The sequence below is a fragment of the Bubalus kerabau genome, chromosome 9, assembly GCF_029407905.1.
Source record: "Bubalus kerabau isolate K-KA32 ecotype Philippines breed swamp buffalo chromosome 9, PCC_UOA_SB_1v2, whole genome shotgun sequence".
In the NCBI taxonomy this organism is placed as follows: Eukaryota; Metazoa; Chordata; class Mammalia; order Artiodactyla; family Bovidae; genus Bubalus; species Bubalus kerabau.
In genome coordinates, this window is record NC_073632.1 from 96,780,006 (window position 1) to 96,807,550 (window position 27,545).

Sequence of the window (27,545 nt, forward strand, 5' to 3'; positions counted from 1 at the left end):
AAACTATCATCAAACCCAGAGTTCCCCCCATTGCCAGCCTGCGTCTTCTATCACCATAGTACCAGCTTGTCCCAAACTGTAGTCTCTTCCAGGGTCCAGCTCAGACCTACATCCAGTCTTGGGTCCTTCTTTGAGTTCTCAAAGGACCATTATCACGTATTGCCTTGAAGAATCACTTCGTTCATGTCTTGACATCCCATGAAGTTTGAAGGCATCTAGATGGGGGTCAGGCCAGGCACTTTTCTGCTCCCACTTACCATGAAAGTGAATTTTTTTCCACATGGAGAAAAATCTGTTTAACACTGATTCAAATGTTTACTCTATTTTCCCCCAGCTTCATCAAGATATAATTGACAAAACTGTAAGATAAGGTGTGCACAGTGATGACCTGATGTAAGTATGTTGTAAAAGGATTTCTCCCATCCTTCTAATTAACACATTCATCACCAATACTGATTTTTTAAAATAAATTTATTTTGTATTGGGGCATAGCTGATGAACGATGTTGTGGTAGCTTCCGGTGAACAGCGAAGGGACTCAGCCACACATATACATGTATCCATTCTCCCCCTAGCACCCCCTCCCATCCAGGCTGCCACATGACATTGAGCAGAGTTCTATGTGCTGCTATACAGTTGGTTCTTGGTGACCAACACTGATTTTTAAAGACTGTGTAAATTCATATCTCCTGGTGTGATGAAGAAGAGTTACAAGTTTGACCAGAGTGACCAGATAGACTTTATGAAATTGAGCTCTGCAACAATTAGATGTAAATAGAGAAGGGACTTTCTCAGCTCCTCTTGCAGTTGTCTTGAGGTTGTGTCAGCTTCTGTGTTTCCTCGGGCAGTGTCATTTCACTGAAAATTTGACACGTGTGTAGTAATGTACTGCAAGGAACAACTGCAATTGAAAAGAATGTTTATTACAAACTATTCTATTAAGAGGAGATTTCTGACAGCTTTAGTTTCCATTAAAGGATTTTTTTTTTTTTAATGCTGCTTCCAGTGAAAGCATTGTGGTCATTCTGGATTGGACAGGTGACAATTATTACTATAAAATCAAAAGACATCATCTGAGGCCAAGAAGATCTCAGAGATAATAATGAATGCATGTAGGGTGGTTGAATGGAATCCAAGAAGAGTTGCCATATCTTTGATTTCATTTAATTTTAGAAGAGCACACAGGAAGTTCTACCAAGGGCCTTCAAGTGGGGTGAATGTGGGTTTCAGTTTGAGGTTCTGCTATAAACAGTGGGACCTAAGGCAGGTGACTCCCCTTCTCTGTGCTTTAAAGTCTGCGGTCTCATCTTCATTCCGCCACTGACCAGTTGTATACACTCTTGGACAATTTATTTCATTTCCCTGTGATTGTTTCCTCAGCTTAAAAATGGATTATTCTAATATCCACTTCATAGTCTTGTTTTTACTAATGAGATCATAGTTGGAAAGCACTGAGAACAGCTCTTGAGAGAACACGTGTAAATGTTTTATAACTAGAAGCTGTGGCTGTTACCAACACTAGTCTTACTATTATTTATATTTCCCTGCAGGGTTGTTGAGGTTAAATGAAAGAACTGCTCACCAGGACAGACTACATGATTTGCAGGTCCCAGTACAAAAGGCAAATGTAGGGCCCTCTGTTCAAAAATCACTAAGAATTTCAAGAGTGGAGTTAAAACAAGCGTCGGGCCCTTCTGAGCGCAGGGCCTGTGCAACTGCACGGGTTGCACACCCAGCTGGCGGCGGCTGGGCGCTGGAAGACGCAGAAGCGCGGGCACACAGTGGGCACTAAATAAATGCTCAAGCACCTTCATGACAGCGCATGCCATCAGCACGGTTATCACTGACCTCCCTCGCTGTCACTTGTCCCTGACCCGAGGACAAGACCCGGAACAGCGCACGCGGTGGAGCCCGGCGGTGAGGACCGACCTCCGGCCCCGCCGTCCCCAGTCGCTCTGGCCCGGCCGAGCCTCCGCCTGGCGGGATGGGGCCGCTCGGCCGCCGCGCCGCACCACCTCCCGGGACAACTTCAGGAGGATCAGGGTCTGCCCGGCGCCCCCCGGGCTCGTCTCGGGGGCCCGGACGCCTCACAGCCCGGCCGAGGACTCCGGGTCCCGCGGGCGCCGCCAGCGTCCAGGGCCCCGCTGGCCCGCCGCAGTGTTTACCGGTTGCCCGAGGAGACGCGCCCGCGCGCACCGCCGGCTCCCGCGACTGCCGGTCTGAGCGCGCCGCGGGACCCCAGCCGCCATGAGCTCCTCCGGCCCGCGGCGCCCGCCACCCACTGGCCCCGCCGCCTTCGGCGCCTCGTCGCCCGCGCCCGAGGTACCGTCGCAGCCCGCGGGCGCGCGCCGGGGCGGCGCCGGCGGTCGGTCCCCTCCCGGGAGAGCCCCGGGGAGGCTCGGCCCGCGCTGCGCGCGACGCTCCTCGCCGGCGAACTCTCCTCTCCGTAGCCCGGGTGGATCGTGGAGGGAACGTCCCCGCGTCGGAGAGGGACTTGGTATTGCCAGCGGCCGGCGAATTTGAGGAAGTGAGGGGATAGGTCGTGAGTTTGTGAAATGCGGCTGAACTTGAGGTTGTACCAGTTCGCGTCTCTTGGTCATCGACACGGGTGACATTCTCAAAGCGGTGTGTCTGGCTCCTGTAGACCCTCCCCGAACCCCCGCCCCTGGAGCCAAGAATTCTTGCTTTTATCTTAAACTTCTTAGCTACTGAGAGACGTGGTTCAGAGCAGTTTCTTCAAAAACCTGAGGTGGTAAGGTTAATAATAAATAATACATACAGTCTTGAGGGAAGTCGCTGCTCTTTTCGTTGCTAATCATTTCAGAAACGGTCATTCCGTTGTCGGATCCATTTACTCGTCTACTCCCAGGTGGTACTTGGGCATCGCGGACTTGCAGGCTCAGCCTGGGTTAAGTGTCCCCTTCTGGACCCGGCGCAGGGGCCCACCAGGCAGAGCGTTTGTCAGAGGTTCCCCACGAAGGGGGAACTCTGTTCAGTCGAACTGCTTGCTGACCCCAGAGGTGTACTCAGCTCAGCTGACCACAAAAGTCCCTGGGGCACGCTCTTAATTCAAAACTTGGGCTGGATTCTCCAACAAGTTGTAGGGAATTCTAACTTTCAGCATCTCTGATGGCTGCCTTTACATCTGACCAGATAGTGCCTTCCATTTAGATTTTTTTGATTCTTGATGTATTTGTGGAAAACTAGTGCCATCTTGTACAATTAAAATTAGTTTTTCTTCCACTAGAAAATTTACATATTTTGTCCCTATCTTGTATCCTTTGTGCATTAAGAATATTAGCCCATGCATAAATACGTGGAGTTTTTGTACTGCTGTATTTGTTTGAGGGAACAAATTGAAAGTAAATTACAGACCTCATGGCCCTTCATCCCTAAAAAAATACTCTGCTGTGTGTCTCCTACGGAGAAGGCAATGGCACCCCACTCCAGTACTCTTGCCTGGAAAATCTCATGGACGGAGGAGCCTGGTAGGCTGCAGTCCATGGGGTCGCTAAGAGTCGGGCACAACTGAGTGACTTCACTTTCACTTTTCACTTTCATGCATTGGAGAAGGAAATGGCAACCCTCTCCAGTATTCTTGCCTGGAGAATCCCAGGGACAGAGGAACCTAGTGGGCTGTCATCTATGGGGTCGCAGAGTCGGACACGACTGAAGCGACTTAGCAGCAGTAGCAGCAGTGTGTCTCCCAAGAACAAGGGAATTTTCTAACCAAAACACAATGATCAAATTCAGTGTGTTTAACATCCTTATAATAATATTACCTAATGTCCACTATCTGCTATTTTGCCAGTTGTCCCAATAATGCCATTTACTGCAATTTTTTTTTTTTTCATTTCAGGATCACACATTGAATTTAGCTGTGTCTTTAGTCTCTGTAAACCTGGAACAGTTCCTCGGTCTTTCTTTGTCTTCGGTGATATTTTTGCAGAATCTTGTTTAGTAAAATAGGTTTATCAGATTGTTCTTCCTGATGAGATTTTTGGTAGGAATACTGTCTAAGTGATGTGTCTCGGTTCATCAGAGTAGGAGGTACATGATGTCAGTTTGTCCAACTGTTGGTGATGCTCCTAATTGGTGGTATCTGCCCATTTTCTACTGTAAACGTGGAAAAATAATTACATTTTAGTAATAAATGATCGTATTGAATAATCCTACTGATTAATACTGAGATTTTTAGGGTAAATTTTACCACCTTATCATAAAGGAAAATATCCACCAAGACCAAGACTTTTTAAAAAATTATTTTTGGCTGCTCTGGGGCTTCATTGTTGCTCTCGGGCTTTCTGTAGTTTTGGAGAGCCAGACTACTTTCCAGTCTTGGTGCATGGGCTTCTCATCGCGGTGACTTCTCTTGTTGAGGTTCCTGGGCTCTAGGAGAGCAAGCTCAGCAGTTGTGACTCACAGGCTTAGTTGCCTGTGGCATGTGGGATCTTCCGGAACTAGGGATTGAACTGGTGTCCCCTGAATTGCAAGGCAGATTCTTAACCACAAGACCACTGGGGAAGCCCCCAAGTCCAAGACTTTAATTGACCCGAAAGACCTAAATTTTATTGAGAAGCAAAATGCTAGCATTTACTGTAATTACTTTTTCAGTTTCCAAAATACTTATCTGAGACAACCTTATAACTCAGATAGGCAGGGCAGGAATTTCCCATTATACACAAGATATAGCTTGTTCAGTTAGCAAATAATGGAACAGGAACTTAAATACCTTTCTTTTGAAAGTTTAGTGCTTTCCCTGCCATACCATTATGCACTGAAAAACAGATTAAAATACTAAGTGGGAATAATAACCAAGTGTCTGAGGAAGTAGAATACTGCAGGGACTGGAAGTATTAGCTATGAGTTCAGGCAGTCCTGATTACACCACTTAACTGTGACACTTTGAGCAAAAAAATGACAGTGTCTCAGAACTTAGTTTCTTCATCTGCAACATGGGATCATAAAGCTTATGACATAGCATGGTTTGGAGATTCACTGTCAATATATGGAACACTGCCAATGGAGTGACCGAATACATCACGGTTGGAAATTTGAGCAAGTTTCTTTCCTCTTGGTGAAACAAGAGTGAGTTAGAATAGCTGCCCGATGGAGTTGTTATGAGACGCAAAGGTAAATAGCAACACGGCCTATCAGCAGCTATAGTTCTTCAAAGGAAAGAGGACTTAAACTGGTCATGTATAATTATGAAAGAAGTAAAGTCAGTTTTTCTTTATTTCCCCACCATTTCAAACATTTAAAAAATTATGGTAAAATACACATAACATAAAATTGACTGTCTTAGCAAAATTTAAGTGTACAGTTCAGTGGCCCTAAGTACAGTTGCTTTATTGTACAACTATCATCACGGTCTATCTCTGAAACACTTTTCATCTTTCGAACTGAAATTCTGTGCACACTCAGCAGTAACTCCCCATGCCCTCCTCTCCCCAGTTCCTGGTAACCACCATTCTTCTTCTGTTTCTGAATTTGACTGCTCTGGGCACCTCGCGTAAGTGGAATCATACCATATTCATCCTTTTGTGACTGGTTTGTTTCACTTAGCATAATACCCTTGACATTCATCCATTCATCCACGTTGTATTATTAATAATATGTGCATTAGAACTTCTTCCCATTTGAAGGCAGAATGATATTCCATTGCATGTATATGTCATGTTTTGCTTATCCATTCATCTATACAGAGACACTTGGACTATTTTATTGTGAATAATGCTACTACTTTATTGTGAATAATGCTCTGGGTACACAACACATCTTCAGGATCTTGCTTTCAGTTATTTTGGGTATAAGAATTGTAATTGCTGGATTATGTAGCATTTCAATTTTCAATTTTTTATAACTTTTTTTCTTTTAAATATTTATTTATTTGGCTGCACTGAGTCTCAGTTGTAGGTTTCAGGATCTATAGTTGTGGCATGCAAACTCTTAGTTGTGGTCTTGGAATCTAGTTCCCTGACCAGGGATCAAACCTGGGCCCTCTGCATTGGGAGTGCGAGTCTTAGCCACTAGACCACCAGCAAAATCCCCAATTTTTGGTGTTTTTGAGGAACTGCCTTACTGTTTTCCATAGTAACTGCACCATTTTACATTCTTATCAGCAATGCACAGATGTTTCAATTTCTCTACATCCTTGTCCATGCTTGTATTTTCCCTTGTTTCCTTTTTTACTTCCTCATTCTCTCCTTCCTTCCCTCCCATCCTTCTTCCTTCCTTTTGCCCACTCTTTTCCTTTCTTTTCTTTTTTTTGTATAGTCAGCTTAATGGGTATGAAGTAGGAACCATTTCCACTTTATTCCACTTCCTTTCTCTTTGATTTGTTCTGTTCTTTTTTTATTTTCTCTTCCTTTTAATCAAACTCAAGTTAAGAAAAGATCTGACTCTAATCATATGTCTTCATGTTTCTTAAGTCAGAAACCTTGGTATTCTAGGTATAAAGGAAAATAACCTGAAGCCTCCCACAAAGGTAAGAAGTGAGAGAGAAAGAAACAGAAAAACCAAAGTAAAAGAAAAAAGGATGATGAAAAGAAATATGAATATATCAGTAATTACAATAAGTATAAATGGATTAAATGCTCAGTTAACCAATAAAATTGTCAGATTGAATTTTTTTTTAAAAATTCAGGTATATGATATTTATGAAACACATATTTAAACAAAAGTATATGGAAAGATTGAGAGCAAGATGTTTGAAAAGATTTACCAGACACATAATAAGCACAGGAAACCTTACTGGATATGATAATATTATACAGTACTTTTAAAGCAAAAAAGCATTACTAGAGGTAAAGAAACTCAATGATGATACAAATTATATCACTGCCACATAATAATAAAAATTCTTATTTATCAGAAAAAGTTGCAACAATTCTAAATGTATATGCATCTAATAAAATGGCCTCAAAATATATAAATCCAAAATAGAAGCAAAAACCTCTGAGAAGACATAGGCAAATCTTCACCTACAGTAGAACAGTTTTAATATACCTCTGTATGTATCTGAGAGACCCACCAGACAAAAATTTGGTAATGGAACTATTAAAAAACTAAAAATACAAAAATGGTTAAGTCATGAAGAAGAAGAAGAAAAGGATATTAAATATTTGGGCTATATATGGCTGTAGAAGTTAGCCAGATGAATTTTTTCCTTTACCCAAGGGAATAAATACCTTTGGACTATGAAACAATCAACTGGACAAAGTCCTAGAAAGTGTATTGGTAGAGATTAAACTAGATAAGTAATTAAATGTTTTTCCTTGTTTCAAATAAAAAAGAGCTTTATACAATTAAAAATTATTGATGACAATCTGATCATGAGTTCAGTTCAGTTCAGTCGCTCAGTTGTGTCCAACTCTTTTCAACCCCATGGACTGTATAGCACACCCCGGAGCTTGCTCAAACTCATGTCCATTGAGTCAGTGATGCCATCCATCCATCTCATCCTCTGTCATCCTCTTCTCCTCCTGTCTTCAATCTTTCCCAGCATCAGGGTCTTTTCCATTGAGCCAGTTCTTCGCATCAGATGGCCAAAGTATTGGAGTTTCAGCTTCGGCATCAGTCCTTCCAATTGAATATTCAGGACTGATTTCCTTTGGGATTGACTGGTTGGATCTCCTTGCAGTCCAAGGGACTCTCAAGAGTCTTCTCCAACACCACAGTTCAAAAGCATCAATTCTTCAGCACTCAGCCTTCTTTGTAGTCCAACTGTCACATCCATACATGACTACTGGTAAAACCATAGCTTTGCTTAGCCTAGCCTAGCCTAGCCTGATCTTTGTCAGCAAAGAAATGTCTCTGCTTTTTAATATGCTGTGTAGGTTGGTCATAACTTTTCTTCAAAGGAGCAAGTGTCTTAATTTCATGGATGCAGTCACCATCTGCAGTGATTTTGGAGCCCCCCCAAAATAAAGTCTGTCACTGGTTCCAGTGTTTCCCATCTATTTGCCATGAAGTGATGGGACCAGATGCCATGATCTTAGTTTTCTGAATGTTGAGTTTTAAGCCAGTTTTTTCATGTTAGACAAACCCACCTTGAAGGATTTTCTGTTAAATAATTGGCCAATACTCTTCAAAAGTGTCAAGGTCATGATTGACAGAGACTAAGGAGACAAGACAACTAGAAGCAATGTGAGAGTCTGGGTTGACCCCTGGACCAGAAAAAGGACATTATTAGAAAACTCATGAAATTTGAATAAGATCTGATGTTTAGTTAATAGTATTATAGCAATGTTAATTTACTGGTTTTAACATGCCTTGGATATGTAAGTAGTTAACATTAGGGGAAGTTGGGTAAATGGTACACAGAATCTTTCTGTTCTAATCTTGCAACCTTTTTCTGGGTCTAAAATAACTTCAGAATAAAAAGTTAAAAAAAATGAATGACCAGCAGTTAATTCTTTGTATATCCAACTTTAAACTGCAACACTTAGTTTCTCTTGGTATCTAATTATTCTTGGACCACCTGGCTGAGGGGAAACGTTCAAATAACAGGTGGATAAAAGAACTTTTTGAACACCAAGCAGAGAGCATGATTGATTTTCCCTTCCTATTTCAAAAAGGTGGTGTGAATCTTTACTTAAAGTTGCCAAATGTGATGTACAGGATATTTGAAACAATAGTGAGTGCTTCTTGGTTTGTACTTGAATTAAGTCGACTAATTATAAAGACTTACTTTTTCTGTGTTCAAGGACAATTTACAAAATTAATTGAAAAAGGGAGTAACATTTGCTGTACTTAGAATTATTTATGCTAGGTTCTTTTCCCAAGATTTCTTTTTTCTTTGTTTCGCTTCCAATTTTTTTCCTTTGAAATTGGTGCTTTGGTGGCTTTGATCTAAGGCAGAGAAGTTCAAAGGCATTGCTGAGGTGGACCAGCAGCCCTATACTCTTTCTCTTATTGATACCAGCACTAGTATTGATTGTGCCTTCTATCTCTACATGTTAGATAGTGCTTAAATAAAATACTTTAAATATTGCTAGTAAAAGGAAATATATGAGTTCTATTTCTGAGTAACTGAAATAACTTCCTTTTTGTTGACTACATTTACTCTTATGCTGTCCCTCCTGAGTCTTCCGCGTTAGCTTTGTACTGAAACGTATTTTTCAGCATTTCTAGGTCATCATCATCTAATCTCATTGTCAGTGCAAAGGCGAACAATGTCAACACTCCACTATAGTTGTCACGTTTCCGTAAGTCTTTTCTGCTTCAGGGTAAATGAAATGGGTAGAGTGGAGAAGCAAAAAGAAAGTCTTAATGTTGAAATTTTGTAACTATTTGGAGTAAGCAAAAATGAGAACATGGGAGGAAACCTGAACCAGAAAACCTCTGCTTGGTGAATCATACATTGATTGAGTCACCCCTGTGGTGAGTTTCAGAGCACCAAAGATAGGGAAATTCTTTTTTTCAGCAGTTAAAAAGTCAGGGTCAGTTCTAAAACAGATGCTGTTTTAGATAAGGTTCCACTCTCATATAAGTTACGTTTTAGTGGGGGAGATAGATAACAAAAGTAAACAAATGGATAAACAAGGTAATTTCCAAGTGTGGTTAACACTAAAATGGGATAACAGGATCAAGACTGACTGGTGTAGAGGGTTTGCTTTGGATAGGGTGGGCCCAGATGACTCCCCAAGGAGATGACAGGTATGCTGAGTTGTCCGTGATACTGGGAGGGAGTGTTTTTAGAAACAGCTTCCCTAGGGGAAGTGTGTTTAGAAAGAGTACACTACCATGTGTAAAATAGATAGCTAGTGGGAACCTGCTGTATACACAGGAAGCTCAGCTCAGTTCTCTGTGTGAACTGAAAGGGAGGGAGGTCCAAGGTTTGGGGGGATATGTGTATACGTATGGCTGATTCACTTTGTCGTACACAGAAACTAACACGATATTGTAAAGCAAGTATACCCCAATTAAAAAAAGAATACAGTTGGTAGCACGTCCGTCAGTTTGGGTGTGTCTCATGATTTATTATCCTTAGATTCAAGTTAATCACTTTTGGCATTTATCGGTGATCCTATATGAGAGATGGTGTGTTCTCAGTGCATCATGTCAGGAGCCTTATGTCAGTTTATCTCATTGTTGATGTTACAAAAGAAAAAGAAAGGCTGAGTACTGGATTCAACAGACTAATGATACCTGATAATACATGTGATGTATTTTTAATTGCTCTAAGGAATGTTATTGAGATAATTGGTGAGTACTATGGTGTCATTATTAAATTTCTTGAATTTCACAGCCGTGTGCAAAGGAAAGTCCTTGTCCTTAGAAATACACGCTGAGGTATTTAGGGGTTGAAGGCTGTGATGTCTGCGAATTACTCACAAATGATTCAGCTGTCATGATTGTAATGGACAGAGAGAAAAGACTAGATCAAGTGTGATGAAATGTTCTCACAGTTGGTGATTCTAAGTGTGGCATATACTTTATTATTCTTGCAACTTTTCTGTAAGATTGAAATAAAGCTTTAAAGAAATTATGTACCTGTAACAAATCAGGATATTGAGTAGAAGATGCTCTTTCTAACTATCGAGCTCACAGTATAGTTAAGTAAATAATAAATGGGGTAATAAAGGTTTGGAAAAGGAAGAAGGCAGGTGTGGCTGGAGTAAAGATATGGTGTCAGGTAAGGATCTAGAAGGAAAGGCAAACAAGCTGTTACGGGAGGTGCTCTACTAGATGGGGGTGGGGAGAGCGGGTGGGGGAGAGGACGCTTTGCTGAAGTTACTGGGGCCAATGATGGTGGTGGTATGGAGATGACATTGTCTTTGGAGTACCAACAGGACCTGTAGGTGATGTTCAGTAGTAGTTGGAAGCATGAATCTCTAGCTAGAGATGCAGACTGGGGAGCCATCAATTATTGCAGATGGTTGAAATCTCAGGAGAGCATGAAGTAGACCAGTAAAGGTGTCTTATGTGGTGAAGAAGGATTGACGATGAAGTCCAGAGAGTCGCAGGTTAACGAATGGGTGAAGGAGGATGAGCTGCAGGAGGGACTGAGAGAGGAGGGCCAGATGAGCAGAGAAAGGAAAGCTGCTTGGCAGAGTGGTGGTCATGGCTCCCTCCAGTTCTCCTTTTTCCATATATTGGAGCACCCTTCCCCTGGGTTTATTTAGAATTGACAGAATTTGGGGAGTAGCTGCCCAAAACAATGATTATGGTTTTGTCCATATTGATTATTAAATGTTTCTTTCTGTTAGTAATTAGCTAAGTATTTTAAGGCCATTTCTGGTCCATGGTTTAAAAACCATGCCATTTGGGCCAAGTATGTGTATATATATTTATATATGGCTCCCCTGGTAACTCAGTGGTACATAGTCCACCTGCCCATGCAGGAAATGCAGGTTCAATCCCTGGGTCAGGAAGATCCCCTGGAGAAGGAAATGGCAACCCACTCCAGTATCCTTGCCTGGGAAATCCCATGGACAGAGGAACCTGGTGGGCTACAGTCCATGGGGTCACAAAGAGTCAGACACAACTTAGGGACTTAACAACAACTATATATATATATATATATATATATATATATATATATATATATGTATTTTTTTTTTTCTTCCCTAGTTCTGTTTCTCTGGAGGATCCTAATACACAGGATAACTTCACTGAGTCCTTCCATGCTTGAGGAGGTTGTTAGAACCAATGGGTTTATAGTCCATCAGAAAGGACAGTGCAGTAAGGCCACAGGTTCTCAACACAGACACAGAGGCTGGCGATCAACAGCAGGAAAGTGGGGAGAGTTTGTCATGTCTCCTGCCTGATTTTCCTAGAAGGACAGGATCAACCTATCTATCAGAGCCCCTGGGACCACCTACTTTAAGGGACCCATGAGAATGTTTTAAATTCTTTTAAAATCAGGAGAGGGAGAAAAAAATAACTTTTCAGTTGAGAAAATATTTCAGTGTGTAGTATTTTGTTACGTTCATCTTCATGCAAGTAGGTTGTAGAATAGAGCTTTAACACCTGTATGGAGGAAAGAGACCACGAAGGTGTTAATAAAAGTGCACTGTTGTCGTTTAGTCGCTAAGTCGTGTCCCACTCTGCGACCCCATGGACTGTAGTCTGCCAGGCTCCTCTGTCCGTGGGATTTCCCAGGCAAGAATACTGGAATGAGTTGCTATTTCTTTCTCCAGGGGATCTTCTCGACCCAAGTATCAAACCCATGATTCCTGCGTGTCCTGCTTTGGCAGGCAGTTTCTTTACCATTGGGCCACCTGGGAAACCCATAGGACCCACAAAAGTTAATGGGGTCACGTGGGGAGAGGAAACTGTGCAGAAGCATTGTATAGAGAGCATTGTTAAGCAACAGAGCAGGTGATAGTAAGACAGATAATAGAACATATTTTTCCCAATTTTACTGATACGATTGACATACAGCACTGTGTATGTTTAAGGCATACAGCACAATGCCTTAAATATATTGTGAAGTAATTACCACAATAAATTTAGTTAAATTAACACTCATCATCTTGTATAGATACAAAAGAAAAAAAAAAAAAGAATGTTTCTTTCCTTGTGATGAGAACTTTTAGGACTTTTCAAAATATCGTATACCAGTGTTAACTATAGTCATTATGTTGCATATTATAGCCCCAGTATTTATTTGTCTTATAACTGGAAGTTTGTACTTTCTGACTATCTTCATCCAATTCCTGCAACCCATACAACCCCCGCCCCCTGCCTCTGGTAACTGTAAATCTGATCTCTCTTTTTAATGAGATTTTTGCTTGTTTTAGATTCCACATATGAGATCATACAATGTTTGTCTTTCTCTGACTAATTTCACTTAGCATAATGCCCTCAAGGTCCGTTTATGTTGTTGCAAATTTTCTTCTTTTCTGTGGTTGGGTAGTATTCCATTTTTAGATATAGATATATTTAGATATAAAAAGTTTGTTTGGTTTTCTGTACTATCTAAGGAAAAGCCTGAAGGAACTTTTTGGCCACCCGGTGTAGTGAAAGTTGCTCAGTCGTGTCGACTCTTTGCGACCCCATGGATTGTAGGCTGCCAGGTTCCTCTGTTCATGGAATTCTCCAAGCGAGAGTACTGGAGTGGGTAGCTGTTCCCTTCTCCAGGGGATCTTCCCAACCCAGGGATTGAACTCAGGTGTCCTGCATTGCAAGAGGATTCTCTACCATCTGAGCCACCAGGGAAGCCCCAAAATATTGGAGTCGGTAGCCTATCCCTTCTCCAGAGGACCTTCCTGACCCAGGAGTCAAACTGGTGTCTCCTGCATTGCAGGCAGAGTCTTTACCAGCTGAGCTTCCAAGGAAGGCCCCTAGTTATAACTATATCTAGAGATAGAGATGGGTATAAATATATCACATTTTCTTCCTTATCCATTCATCCATTGATGGATACTTAGGTGTTTTCATGACTTGGCAATTGTAAATCATGCTTAGAAAATTTTATCTTAAAATTACTTGTTCCTTCTCTTAAAGGTTGACATAAAATGATGAATATTGAACTGAAGTCCAGCAAAATTTAAATCTCCCTACGACAGTTTTATTGCACTAGAGAATTGCTCTTTTGGAAAATTGGTTAAACTGTATTTCAAATTCCTTCTAAGGGAAATATTCCTGAGGAGCCAATTTGAATAGACAACTTGTTAAAAGTTTTAAGCATACCACTCAGCATAGGAACTGAAATATTACATTTTGGAAAAATTTTCACTTTAAGATAATTTATCAAGTGTTTGATAATAGATGGAGTGAAAAAACCCCACTTGAGAAGAAGTCTAGAATCATTAATATGTGAAAAGATATGTAGGATTCAGATGAATAAAATGTCCCATCTCTTTGTCAACAGAGGTTTTCATTTCCCCCATTCCACTCAAGCTATTTGTGACATGTGACAATGTTCCCAAATCTGCGTTCATTATGAGCCTTGAAAGCTACACCCAATATCTCTCATGGAACTCTATCCAATACAAATGCTGAGAAATTGTTGTCACTTAAAATAGGACCTGATATTAATTAATTTGCCTGTGGCTTACTTAACTAAGACGTTATCTTGGTAAAGTGAACAGATTAAAAAAAATTCAAAGGACTTTCAGTTCAGTTCAGTCGCTCAGTCGTGTCCAACTCTTTGTGACCCCATGGGGTGCAGCACGCCAGGCTTCCCTGGCCATCACCGACTCCTGGAGTTTACTCAAACTCATGTCCATTGAGTCAGTGATGCCATCCAACCATCTCATCCTTTGTCGTCCCCTTCTCCTGCCTTCAGTCTTTCCCAGCATCAGGGTCCTTTCCAATGAGTCAGTTCTTCGAATCAGGTGGCCAACATATTGGAGTTTCAGCTTCAGTATCAATCCTTCCAATGAATATTCAGGACTGATCTCCTTTAGGATGGATTGGTTTGATCTCCTTGCAGTCCAAGGGACTCTCAAGAGTCTTCTCTAGCACCACAGTTCAAAAGCATCAATTCTTCAGTGCTCAGCTTTCTTTATAGTCCAACTCTCACATCCATACATGACTACTGGAAAAACCATAGCTTTGACTATGTGGACCTTTGTTGGCAAAGTAATGCTTTTTATATGCTGTCTAGGTTGGTCATAGCTTTTCTTCCAAGAAGCAAGTGTCTTTTAATTTCATGGCTGCAGTCACCCTCTGCAGTGATTTTGGAGCCCCCAAAAGTAAAGTCTGTCATGGTTTCCATTGTTTCCCCATCTATTTGCTGTGAAGTGGTGGGACTGGATGCCATAATCTTAGTTTTCTGAATGTTGAGTTTTAAGCCAACTTTTTCACTCTCCTCTTTCACTTTCATCAAGAGGCTCTTTAGTTCCTCTTCACTTGGTGCCATAAGAAGTGGTGTCATCTGCATCTCTGAGGTTATTGATATTTCTCCTGGCAATCTTGATTCCAGCTCGGGCTTCATCCAGCCCAGCATTTTGCATGATGTGCTCTGCATATAAGTTAAATAAGCAGGGTGACAATATACAGCCTTGACGTACTCCTTTCTCGATTTGGAACCAGTCTGTTGTTCCATGTCCAGTTCTAACTGTTGCCTCTTGACAGGCATACACTTGCCTCTCAGGAGGCAAGTCACGTGGTCTGGTATTCCCATCTCTTTAAGAATTTTCCACAGAAGACTTTATATTAAATGAAAATATAAGCTTCTAAATTGACTAGACCCAACATGTACAGCATATATGAACTTGTAGAAAGCAGAAGGAATCTTTCTTAAATTTATTTTTTATTGAAATATAGTTGATTGACAATGTGTTAGTTTCTACTGTTCAGCAAAGTGAATTAGTTATATTATACATATATCCACTCTTTTTTTATACTTTTCCCATATAGGTCATTACAGAGTATTGAGTAGAGTTCCCTGTCCTATACAGTAGGTCCTTATTAGTTATCTATTTTATATATAGTAGTGTGTATATGTCAATCCCAATCTCCCAATTTATCCCTCCCTCCTAGGAATCTTCCAAAAAGTGGTTGGAAGGAGATTTATGAATTTATCAAAGTTAAATTTTGTAAACTTATCATTAATTTTGGAAATGCAGCTCTTTACTGCAACAGCCTGACTTGCCTTGCAGAACAGCAATATTGAATGAAGTTCAGAAGAGAATTCAATTTAGGGAGAAATGATTGCATATCTATATATGACGATAACATAGTGATGAACAGTATGGGCTTTGGAGTCAGATGGGCTTTGGTTTGAATTCTGGCTGTGCCATTTCATTCCTTCATTCATTCTGTGATTTTACTGACACCCGGTCACTGGGGACACAGTGGTGAACAAGACAGGCATTTTCCTGCCTCTGTGGACCTCATAGTCCAGTGGGGTTATAGACATTAAATAAATTATCATAAAATAAATGCTAAAAAAAGAAAAAATCATACAAGTAAATAAGTAAATTTGGTGATAACAAGAAGGATAAGTATCAGGTAACATGAGAGTGAATAACACAGAAAACTAATTTAGATGGAGGCTCAGGGGACATTGACTTAAAGACTGAAAATAGGCTGGGTAGAGTGAGCCAGAGTAAGAGGTCAGAAGGAGGTGGGAAAGGAGCGGGGAGGAGAGGGCAGGGGAGAGGAAGGGGAGGGAGAGGAGGAGAAGGAAGGGGAGGGGAGGGAGGGGAAGAAGAAAGCCAGAAAACACAGCTGTGAGATTCAGATCAAATGCCTTATCTTTAAACCTAAATTCTTTTTTAGGCAATGTGGCTAGTTGTAATAGCTTCACGTGGTGGCACTTGGGGTTAAATGACATTGTATTTGAATCATACTTAATATAGACCTAGCGTGATTAGTGTTTACTACCTGGTGGCTATAGATAATAATGCCCTCAAACGGAGTTTACATTCTGGTGAGGTGGTCATAGCCAATTCAAGAGTGGAAACAAGCAGAGAGAGGCTAATAGCTGTTTGAAGAGTTTCAGAGAAAAATCCCACATTTACGCTAATTTTGGAAATGACGTTTTAAGTTACAGTCACAACTGAAGAAAAAGGCAAGACAAAAATCTCAGTGTTTGCTGATTAACAAGTGATTGTAAGTTACATATACCAACAAGGTTACAGCCTAAAGATACTGCAGTGTGATATTATACAGTGTGAATTAATGTAATTTCCCATAGAGTCCATGTAGCATGTAAGTATAGCTGTTACACAGGGAGTGGCTACAAGCTTGTAAAGGCAGGATGAGTTAAATAGAAAATTTATTCACCAAAATATTTTCCTAACAAGATAGAGAAAAATTACAAATTGGATAGGAGGGGACCTTCACCCTGGAGAAGGCAATGGCACCCCACTCCAGCACTCTTGCCTGGAGAATCCCATGGACGGAGGAGCCTTGTGGGCTGCAGTCCATGGGGTCGCGAAGAGTTGGACACAACTGAGCGACTTCCCTTTCACTTTTCACTTTCCTGCATTGGAGAAAGAAATGGCAACCCACTCCAGTGTTCTTGCCTGGAGAATCCCAGGGACGGTGGAGCCTGGTGGGCTGCCGTCTCTGGGGTCGCACAGAGTCGGACGCAACTGAAGCGACTTAGCAGCAGCAGCAGGACCTTCACCCTAACAACGACTGAAAGTTATAATTTTTGTTCCTTCAAGATAAGCATTTTTTTTCAGATGTTTTAAACATTTATTCTCATCTGACAAAATGTGGATGAATAAATAATTCCTGGCTTTTCTTTCCCAGTATATCTTGGTCAACTCTCTCCTCTCCCTCCCAGTTTTTGCTGAAACTCTTATTTCTATTCTAGGTTGATCTCTTGGCATGACTAATTTTAAAAATATGAGACTTGCTATTTTCCATTTTTACAGGAGATGAGTGAAATTCCACCTATATTTGTTCCAACAGGACCATTGTTTAGCAATAATGAAAGTCTCGCAGTCATGTCTGACTCTGCGACCCCATGGACTATACAGTCCATGGAATTCTCCAGGCCAGAGTACCGGAGTGGGTAGCCATTCCCTTCTCCAGGGGATCTTCCCAACCTTGGGATCAAACCCAGGTCTCCCGCACTGCAGGCAGATTCTTTACCAGCTGAGCCATCAGGGTAGTCCCTATACTCACCTAACAGGACATACTTCCACTGATCTCAGCTGGAGGCTGGGTCCAGATGATGAGTCTTAATACAAGAGGTCTCAGGAATGCGTTTCTGATATTAACTAAGTTGATGTTGTCAGATGACATTCAGAGGGTTGACTGAAGAAGCAGCATTCATTCATACTCTGCTCTACTTCAGATTATCCCTGAAAAGTCAAGACTCAAGCGAGATGGCTAATTGGACTTTATTGTTTTGACCCTGCTACTGAAGTGCTTTTACTGAACAAAGGCTTGATGTTATGCTGTTCAGTTGTTCCACAGGTTTGGAAATTTGTGATTTCCTGTAGTGAGCAACTTGTTTGCTTTACTTTGTGGTCCTGGCAGATCGTGTGACTCAGGTTGATCTACTTGGAAGAGCCAAGGTAAACCGGTCCATCCCCTAACAAGTGCTCGGTACCAACAGTACAGTAAGTCCCCTACTGCAGACCTTTAAGTTACGAACTTCAAAGATGTGAACATGCATTTGCGTGTCCAGCCATGTAAGTTAGTTCACTTACATACATTGTCACGTGTGTGCATCCTCTGCAAGTGGTTGTGCTTTTACTGCATGGTATTCTAAAGAGCACAGTACTACAGGATCTTGTTTCAAGCCCAGGGTGTCTGAAGCGAGTGCACAGGCAGAAGTGATGTGCTTGGTACCACTGTACTTTTCAAGGTGCTGTACTATAAGATTAAAGGTGTTTTATGTTTTGTGTTTGTTTTTTAATGTATTATTTGTGTGAAAAGTATTGTAAACGTATTCACAGTACTATATGGCCAATCGTGTTAGTTAGGTACCTAGGCTAATTTTGTTGGATTTTTGAATAAATTGGATTCAACAAATATGATTTCGAAATGAAACTCATTCATATGTAAAGGGTTTATTGTATGTCCAGGATACTTGCTTCCTCTTATTTGTTCTCTCTTTTAACCTTTCTTTCCTGCCATTTTCTTAATTCCTTTTTTTTGTTTTTCTTGTTTTGGCACTGGTAAAAAATAAACTTGAGACGTTGGGTGGAAGTTAAAGCCTTTCTCTAAGATCTAGACGTCTGGTAAACTGTAAAGATTACAGGAAACACTAGTGGATTTGGGACTAGCCTTTAGTTTATGGTCCTGCCATGGCTTAGGAGAAGCTATTCAGTGATTAGCTCCCTGATTCTGGGAAAGACTGAAGGTAGGAGGAGAAAGGGACGACAGAGGACAAGATGGTTGGATGGCATCTCTGACTCAATGGACATGAATTTGAGCAAACTCTGGGAGACAGTGAAGGACAGGGAAGCCTGATGTGCTGCAGTCCATGGGGTTGCAAAGAGTCGGACACGACTTAGTGACTGAACAACAGTAACAAAATTCAGTGATTGGAAAGTACGTTCCAGAACACCCACGGAGTCAAAAGCAAGACGTTTCTCTTGTCAGGGCTCATAGTTACCTGATACATCCATGGTTTTATGGATGTCAGTGCTACTGTTGGGCTTCCCTGGTGGCTCAGAGGTAAAAGAATCCTCCTGCAAAGCAGGAGACATGGGTTCAATCCTTGGGTTGGGAAGATCCCCTGGAGAAGCAAATTGCAACCCACTCAGGTATTTTTGCCTGGGAAATCCCACGGACAGAGGAGCCTGGCAGGTTATAGTCCATGGGGTCACAAAGAGTCAGACAGGACTTAGGGACTAAACAAAAACAACAATACTACTATAGATGGACAGGCTCTGATATTGCAGAGTGGGAGAATCTGTGTGCTTCCTAAACCAGCCCATCATCCCTGGAGCTTGGGGTGCAGTAGAAGTCAGCCAACTCCAGAGGCTGGTGGAACTTGGCATAGTGGATGAGATTGGGGAGTGAGTCACATGGGAGGATGGGATTATTAATAAGAAGAGCAATATAGCATCCATTCCTTTATTCTGCAGATAATTATCAAGCATTTACATTGTGAGGTTCTGGTTAGGTGCTAGGTATGTCTTAGTGGATATCAAAGACTTTTTAAAAAATAATTTTTAAGTTTGTTTTTGGCTGTGTTGGGTCTTTGTTGCTTCGTGGGCATTTCTCCAGTTACTGTGAGTGGGGTTTACTCTTCTTTGCGGTATGTGGGTTTCTCAGTTCGGTGACTTCTCTTGTTGTGGACATGGGTTTAAGGAGTGTAGGCTCAGTTGCTGCGGCTCCTGGGCTCCAGAGCACAGGCTCAGTAGTTATGGGCAATGGGCTTAGTTGCTCCTTGGTGTGTGGAATCTTCCTGGATCAGAAATCGAACTTGTGTTTCCTGTATCAGCAGGCAGATTCTTTACCACTGAGCCATCAGGGAAGCCCTATCACAGAGTTTTAAGGGAGAGAGACCTTACATACTTAATTACACATATCATGCATTCCTTACCACTCTAAGTGATCTGAAGGAGAAGCATAGGCTGCTATGAGAGAATCAGTTCAGTTGCTCAGTCATGTCCGACTCTTTGCGACCCCATGCACTGCAGCAGCCAGGCTTCCCTGTCCATCACCAACTCCCGGAGTTTACTCAAACTCATGTCCATCAAGTCGGTGATGCCATCCAACCATCTCATCCTCTGTCGTCCCCTTCTCCTCCTGCCTTCAATCTTTCCCAGCATCAGGGTCTTTATATAGTGGGAAGATAGTGGTGTGGTCAGGTGGGAATTTCGACTGGTCAGGTCCTTCTGAATACTTGCTGAGGCAATACTGACTTTGAAATGGCACCTATAAGAAGAGTGAGAAGATTGCTATGAAGGTGAATACACTGTCCATTAGTTGATTTTCTTGGTGGTCTCCACCCCTTCTTTGATCTCTCCAACCTGCCTTCTGCAGAGCTCTTTATGGTGTGATGCAGGTCTTGGGGAGGAGAGAGGGTGAGATTAGGGGGTCTAGCTTTAGAAAGGAAGGGCTTCCTAAACAGGGGTCTGTCCACTCTAGTAGACTGTCCTCTAGAGCGGGCTGAGGACATCCATGTCTTCATGATAACTAGTGAGAGTTGCTAAGCACTACAATTTCGGATTTGGAATCTGCCTATAACCCGATTTATTCTGGACACAAAAGAGAGAAAAATTCCTTCTAAAAACTTACTGTAGATCTTGCTTTGTTCCCTTGCGAGAATTCTTATAGGAAGGTTAAAAATTATTTGGTTTCTTCCTAACCTGAAACCTGGAGAGATTACTTGTTGCTAACGTGTCCCACTGTCTTCTCATTTTTTACAAAATTTGTCTCTGGGGAGACTTGGTCGCTTTCAGAAGTGTGTATGCTGGAAATCGTGGCTTCCTTTTAACAGAAGAAATGCTGCTAGGGATGATGAAGTAGCATCATTTAGCTGAATTTTCTCTGGGCAGAGTTAAGGGTCACCCCAGAAGAGAGAGCAGGGATGTAATTGCAACGTACATGTTATTTAGGTTGTTTTCTCTTTCTAACTTGTCCTTTGTTAGTTGGAGATCTTTTTACAGTTAATAAAAACATTAAGAATCATTGAATTCTTGTTTTAATCCTTGAAGATACTATTTTGGCTATAACATTGTATTATTCCATTCATTTTTGTGGTGAACTTCCTATCCAAGAAGTAGTCAAAACTTTCTTGTTGAATAAAAAATGCATTCCAAGCATTGCTGGAAATTCAGTAATTCTTTCTACCTCTGCGGTCTTGTGCAAGCCGAGGTTCAAGTTCAGGGTTTCCCACTGCCTCTGCAGCCAGTAAAGAATTTACATGGTATTCAGCTTCTTAAATCTAAAGATTAGGGTGTTAAAATTGAGAACATACTGAATTGGACTCTTTAAACATGTTTCCAGCTGTCTCTTAATTAAGAAATTAATTTTAATATTATAATTGCAGCCACTTTTCCTTTAAAAATGAGAACATTACACATTAAGCTGCAGTTTCTTTTGTCAACTACCACTAATCTTAATCCCCTTCCCCCGTTCTCCAGAGGTAATTATTAAATACATTTGGTGAGTATCCGCCAGATCATTAAAAATACTTTTTGTGTTCATACTTAATACCTATAGAGAATATTTTATTTTGTTTACCACTTTTTTAATTTTCCTTTTTTTTTGCTTTTTATTGATTTTTATTCTTTAAGCTAATTTAAAATAACAAGTATTTTTGAAACATAAATGGTATCATACTATTAGTTTTGTTCTCTGATTTACTTTATTTGAAAAACAGTATGTTTTTGAGATCTATCCATGCTGCTTTAAATAGATTTAGTTCAGTTCTATTAATTGTTTTCTAGATTCCCATCTTATGGATGTACTATTCCATGGATGACTATTCTTATATAATAGTACATGGATGTACTATTCTTATGGATGACCAATTCCTATATTGATGGATACTGTGAACCATGAACATTCACGTAGAATTACCAGTAGAATTGTGTGTTCTGGTGTATATGCTGAAGTGCCTCCTGCAGTGTCAGGAACATTTCATATGCACATTCATTAAATGTCCTTTAAGCCTAACTTTTAAATTAGATAGCACAGAAAAGCTATTGCTGCTTTCAGATCTACTACCAGTTGTTTGCTGTTTGAAAAAGGAATTGCCTTTTTAGCCCTTCATTGCCTCGTTTTCAGATGAGGGTATAAGAACAGCCTCTACTTATAGGTCTGTTGTGAAGACTGAATGGGAATAGTTCCTGGGTCAGTGAATATTAGATACATATATGATACATATCTAGTATATATAATTACATATTTAATATTTGTTAGAGTTACATCGGGATTAGTATTTGAAGCAAGCCCTCAGAAAGTTTGGCATCTAAGTTTTTCTCACTGCGGTCCTTCCCATCCATGAAAAAATAATTCGGTTTCTTTTAGTGGAGCCATAGTATTAAGAACATTTTGGAATACTGTATTCTTTTCAATAAAGATATTGAGATAGAAGGGGTTTCAAATGACACCCAAGAAAAATGTGATTAGAGAACAGTGTCAAAATAATAGATCAGCTTTTTCACAAAGCTTGATTTAATGCAGAGATGTTTTCCTCCAAAATTTGCTCCACAACGGCTAAGATGATGACGCGCTGATTTGCTTCCTGGATTCCGCGCCCATCGCACTGTCCCTGGCAAGCACTTCGGAAACCCAGAAACCAAATGCAGATGTAAGAAAGAAAAGCAGGAAAGTGCTTCAAAGTCTGGAGAAGAACTGATAAGTGGTCAAAATCGGCATTGGTTGGAGAAATACATTTTGTTGAAGTTGTATAGTCACTAAGTCGAGTCTGACTCTTTTGTGACCCCATGGGCTGTAGACTGCCAGGCTCCTCTGCCTATGGGATTTTCCAGGCAAGAAGAGTGGGCAGTGGGTTGCCATTTCTTTCTGCAGGGGATCTTCTGGACGCAGAGATCGAACCCATGTCTCCTGCATTGGCAAGTCTATTCTTTACTGCTGAGCCACCAGGGAAGCCCATAAATACAGTTTGCAGTACTTAAGTTATGCACCATAAATTAGGGAAAAAACTATGTGAGGGGAAGAAGTTAGAGAGTAGGGGAGAGAGTCTTAGCGAGGACTGCTCACTGGGGCAGCCCTGGAGGCTTGAAGAGGGAAGGGGAGAGAGAGGGAAGGTGATAGAAAGAAAAAGAGAGACCAAAGGACGCCTTCCCCTGTGAAAGTGCCTCAGTGACACGGTTGTGCAGTGTGGTATGGAATAATGCTGGAACAAAGAGGAGACTGGGTATGAGATGGAAAGACAGGAATGGATTTAGGTACTTTTGTGTGTCAGAGGTTGGCAGCGATTTTCTTCCCTCTCTCTGTTTTTTTTTTTCCTGTCCATGGGAAAATAAGACAACTAAACACCATAGAAGCAAGACTGGCCCAAGGCATTGTCCTCAGGCTGGGTAATTGGACACATTGTGTACCAAGTTATGAATAAGCTGATCTCTTCTCTTTGCCTTTGAGCTTTGAAACCATCCTTTATTCTGAAAAGCCTATGAGCCACCCTGCGAGGCAATTTCAATCATTATCATAATATCAGTAGCTGAATCAAATCATAGGTAGTTGGCTTTCTAAAATTAATGTGAAATTGCTTCATGGATTGGCTGGAAGACCTAATAACTTAGAGTGTCCTCATATGAGGACAAATGGATGAGTTTTAATCTTGCCACTTTGAAATTAGGGTAAAATTAGTTTTTTGTTAAAGTGAAGATTATTTAATATTTATAGAAAAGCTTTCCAAAATTTTTATTAACTCTAGGGAGGCTTAATTAAAAGAGCAAAACCCTGAGAGGCCTGGCCTCACATACATTTCAATCCCTTTGCTACTGGTGGCTTTCTTTGCCCCTGTGCTCGCCTTAAAGATGCTGCATGGCAGAATTTGTGACTTTTGTGGATTCTTGTCCTTGTTCCTTTTTTCTTTTAAAGGGGAAATATTTACTCTGATTATGAAATTAATGCACAGTCACTGTAAAAGATTTAGAAAATATAAAAACGTAATAAAGAAGAAAATAAATGTAGTTCTATAACTAAAAGATAACCTTAGTAACATTTCTTCCCAGTAATTTTCTTTTCTTTTAATTATGCTTAATTATGTAATTAATGCATAAATATACCTTCTTGAGAAGAAACCAGAGCCATTCCCCTCCCCAGCTCCAATACTACTGTCAGCCTCAGAGATAAGGATTGTTACACAGCTGATGTGTGTTCCTTCAGACCTTTTTTTCTTCTCTAAATATATTTGCAGAAAAGACAGTTCTTTCCCTTCATGTGTGCTTTAAGGGGAAAAAAGTATCAAACTATGGATCTATACTTTCTTACTTTTGTCCAGTGGTGTATCTTGGAGATATGCTTATGCCCAAACCTACAGGGCAGTCTCCTACTGCTTATTGGCAGTATTCATAGTATGAGAGTGCCTTTTTCAGCAATTGCCTTGTTGATGGGAATTTGTATTGTTTCACCCCTTCTCTCTTTTTTGTTATTACCGATAATGGTGTAATAAGTATCCTAAGACCTACTGTCACTCACATATATGACTGTTTTCCAAGGGGAGATAATTGAGAGGTAGAACTGCTGGGTCATAGTACTTACATTTAAATTTTAATAGAGTGTGATTGAGAAGGTATCCAGAGGGCTTAACCAGCTTTATTTACATCTAAGACGAAGTGATACAGAAAGGTTAAAAATTAAAAGCTGGAACAGAGGTATATGTAGTCAGATACAAACAAAAAGAAATTCGGGATCATGATCTCAGTATCAGAAAGTGCTGAATTCTGAGCAGAAATGGTTAAGTGAGAAAGATAATGGCACATTATGGTGTTACGTGGTATAATTTACAACGACTGTATGCAATTTCTGAATCTTTGCACCAAGTCAAACAGTACTAGTTTCCATTAAGCAAGAATGCAAGTGCTACAAGGTGACAGAGAATTACAGTAGCAATAAGAGGCTCTAACTGATCTTTCTCGAGCCCTGATCAAGTTAAAGGATAGAAATAGATAAGACTAGAAATGTCTAATTAAAATGATGAGCAAAGTAGAATGAATTAATCCATATTGAACTTGAAGCTCTAAAGAAAGAGACTCTACCTTCTTTTTATTTTTTGTAGTACTTGAAAAATTTTTATTAGAGTGTAATTGATTTACAATGTTGTGTTAATTTCTGCTGTACAGCAAAGTGAATCAGTTATACGTATACATGTATCAACTGTTTTTAGAGTCTTTGCTTATATAGGTCATTACAGAATATTGAGTAGACCTCCCTGTGTGATACAGTAGGTTGTTGTCTATTTCATATATATAATAGTATGTATATGTCAATTCCAATCTCCCAATTTATCTCCCCAGACCTTACCCCCTGGTAACCATAAGCTTGTTTTCTACATCTGTAAGTATGAGAATATACCTCCTTTTTATTTTTATTTATCTTTATTTTGGCCCTCTCCCACAACATGTGGGATCTTACTTCCCCAATGAGAGATTGAACTCATGCATCCTGCATTGGAAACGTGGAGTGTTAACCATTGGACCACCAGGGAAATCCTATATCTTCTTTTTAACTACCCACTGGATGTTCATAAAACTGAACATTCACAAAAACCTTGATGAATTCCCTGAAGTAGAAATAATAGAGACCAGGAAGATGGTGAAAATGTGTAATGACTGGTCTAATAAGGACAACCTTCCAGTTTGAATGGACCCAGTTCTGAATGGAGACTGGTTCACTCCACTGGTGTACACCTGTGAATGTCAGCCCAGAATGAAGATGGGTTGTCTGAGCACAGTGTGATAAAACAGGCATCCTAACAAATTCTGAGAACAGAAAGCCACAAACACAATGAAGCCTTTAAAACAACTCAGGTCAAAGGACAAACTCAGTGCACAGCAAAGGAAACTATGCTGCTGCTGCTAAGTCGCTTCAGTCATGTCCGACTCTGTGCGACCCCATAAACGGCAGCCGACCAGGCTCCTCTGTCCCTGGGATCCTCCAGGCAAGAACACTGGAGTGGGTTGCCATTTCCTTCTCCAATGCATGAAAGTGAAAAGTGAAAGGGAAGTCGCTCAGTTGTGTCCGACTCATAGCAACCCCATGGACTGCAGCCTACCAGGCTCCTCCGTCCATGGGATTTTCCAGGCAAGAGTACTGGAGTGGGGTGCCATTGCCTTCTCCTAAGGAAACTATAAGCAAGGTGAAAAGACAACCATTGGAATGGGAGAAAATAATAGCAAATGAAACAACTGACAAAGGATTAATTTCCAAAATATACAAGCAGCTCATACAACTCAACACAAGGAAAACAAACAGCCCAATCAAAAAGTAGGAAAAAGACCTAAACAGACATTTCTCCAAAGAAGACATACAGATGGCTAATAAACACTTGTAAAGATGCTCAACATCACTCATTATTAGAGAAATGCAAATCAAAACCACAATGAGATATCACCTCACACTGGTCAGAATGGCCCTCATCAAAAAGTCTACAAACAATAAATGCTGGAGAGGATGTGGAGAAAAGGGGACGCTCTTGCACTGTTGGTGGGAATGTAAATTGATACAGCCACTATGGAAGATGGTATGAAGATTCCTTAAAAAACTAAGAGTAAAATCACCATATGACCCAGCAATCCCACTCCTAGGCATATACCCTGAGGAAACCAGGTTTGAAAAAGACACATGTATCCCATTGTTCATTGCAGCATTATTTACAATGGTAGAACATGGAAGCAACCTAGATGCCAATCAACAGATGAATGGATAAAGAAGTTGTGGTACATATACACAATAGAATATTACTCAGCCATAAAAAAGAATGCATTTGAATCCATTCTGATGAGGTGGATAAATCTAGAACCTATTATACAGAGTGAAGTGAGTCAGAAAGAAATAAATATCATACTCTAATGCACATATTGGAGAAGGAAATGGCAACTCACTCCAGTATTCTTGTCTGGAGAATCCCAGGGACAGAGGAGCCTAGTGGGCTGCCATCTATGGGGTCGCACAGAGTCGGACACGACTGAAGCGACTTAGCAGCAGCAATGCACATATATGGAATCTAGGAAAACGGTTCTGAAGAATTTATTTACAGGACAGTAATGAGGTAAAGCGTCTGCCTGCAATGCGGGAGACCCAGGTTTAATCCCCGGGTCGGGAAGATCCCCTGGAGAAGGAAATGGCAACCCACTCCAGTACTCTTGCCTAGAAAATTCTATGGATGGAGGAGCCTGGTGGACTACAGTCCATGGGGTCGCAAAGAGTCGGACACGACTGAGCGACTTGACTCACTCACTCACTCAATGGAGAAACAGACATAGAGAACAGACTTATGGTCATAGGGAGAGGGGAGGAGACAGTGAGATGTATGGAGAGTAACATGTAAACTTACATTCAGTTCAGTTCAGTTTAGTCACTCAGTCATGTCCGACTCTTTGCGACCCCATGAATCGCAGCATGCCAGGCCTCCCTGTCTATCACCAACTCCCAGAGTTTACCCAGATTCATGTCCATCGAGTCGATGATGCCATCCAACCATCTCGTCCTATGTCATCCCCTTCTCCTCCTGCCCCCAATCCTTCCCAGCATCAG

The 27,545-nt window shown here is 40.9% G+C and overlaps 2 protein-coding genes across 3 annotated transcripts in view; one reads left to right on the forward strand and one right to left on the reverse strand.

The window, feature by feature from the left end:
• Window positions 1-490: 490 nt before the first annotated feature.
• Window positions 491-2,833, reverse strand: LOC129659932 (translation initiation factor IF-2-like). Its single transcript, XM_055591447.1, has 3 exons — window positions 2,779-2,833; window positions 1,848-2,704; window positions 491-900 (listed from the first exon to the last, which is right to left on the reverse strand). The coding sequence occupies exons 1-3, from the start codon at window positions 2,831-2,833 to the stop codon at window positions 850-852; spliced, it is 963 nt and encodes a 320-aa protein (XP_055447422.1). The 3' UTR covers window positions 491-849.
• Window positions 2,834-10,086: 7,253 nt separating this feature from the next.
• The window catches only part of CCDC170 (coiled-coil domain containing 170), an 87,746-nt gene continuing 70,287 nt past the window's right edge, over window positions 10,087-27,545 (forward strand). The window contains exons 1-2 of one of the 2 annotated variants that reach the window (XR_008697892.1): window positions 10,087-10,208; window positions 17,821-18,346. Coding sequence is in view for 1 of the 2 variants with exons in the window: in XM_055534707.1 (XP_055390682.1) it covers window positions 10,145-10,208; window positions 17,895-17,932 (102 nt within the window). In the remaining variant the exon portion in view is untranslated. Of the gene's footprint in view, window positions 10,209-17,820; window positions 18,347-27,545 lie in introns of those variants that run through there. The other variant, XM_055534707.1, reaches the window with a different exon arrangement.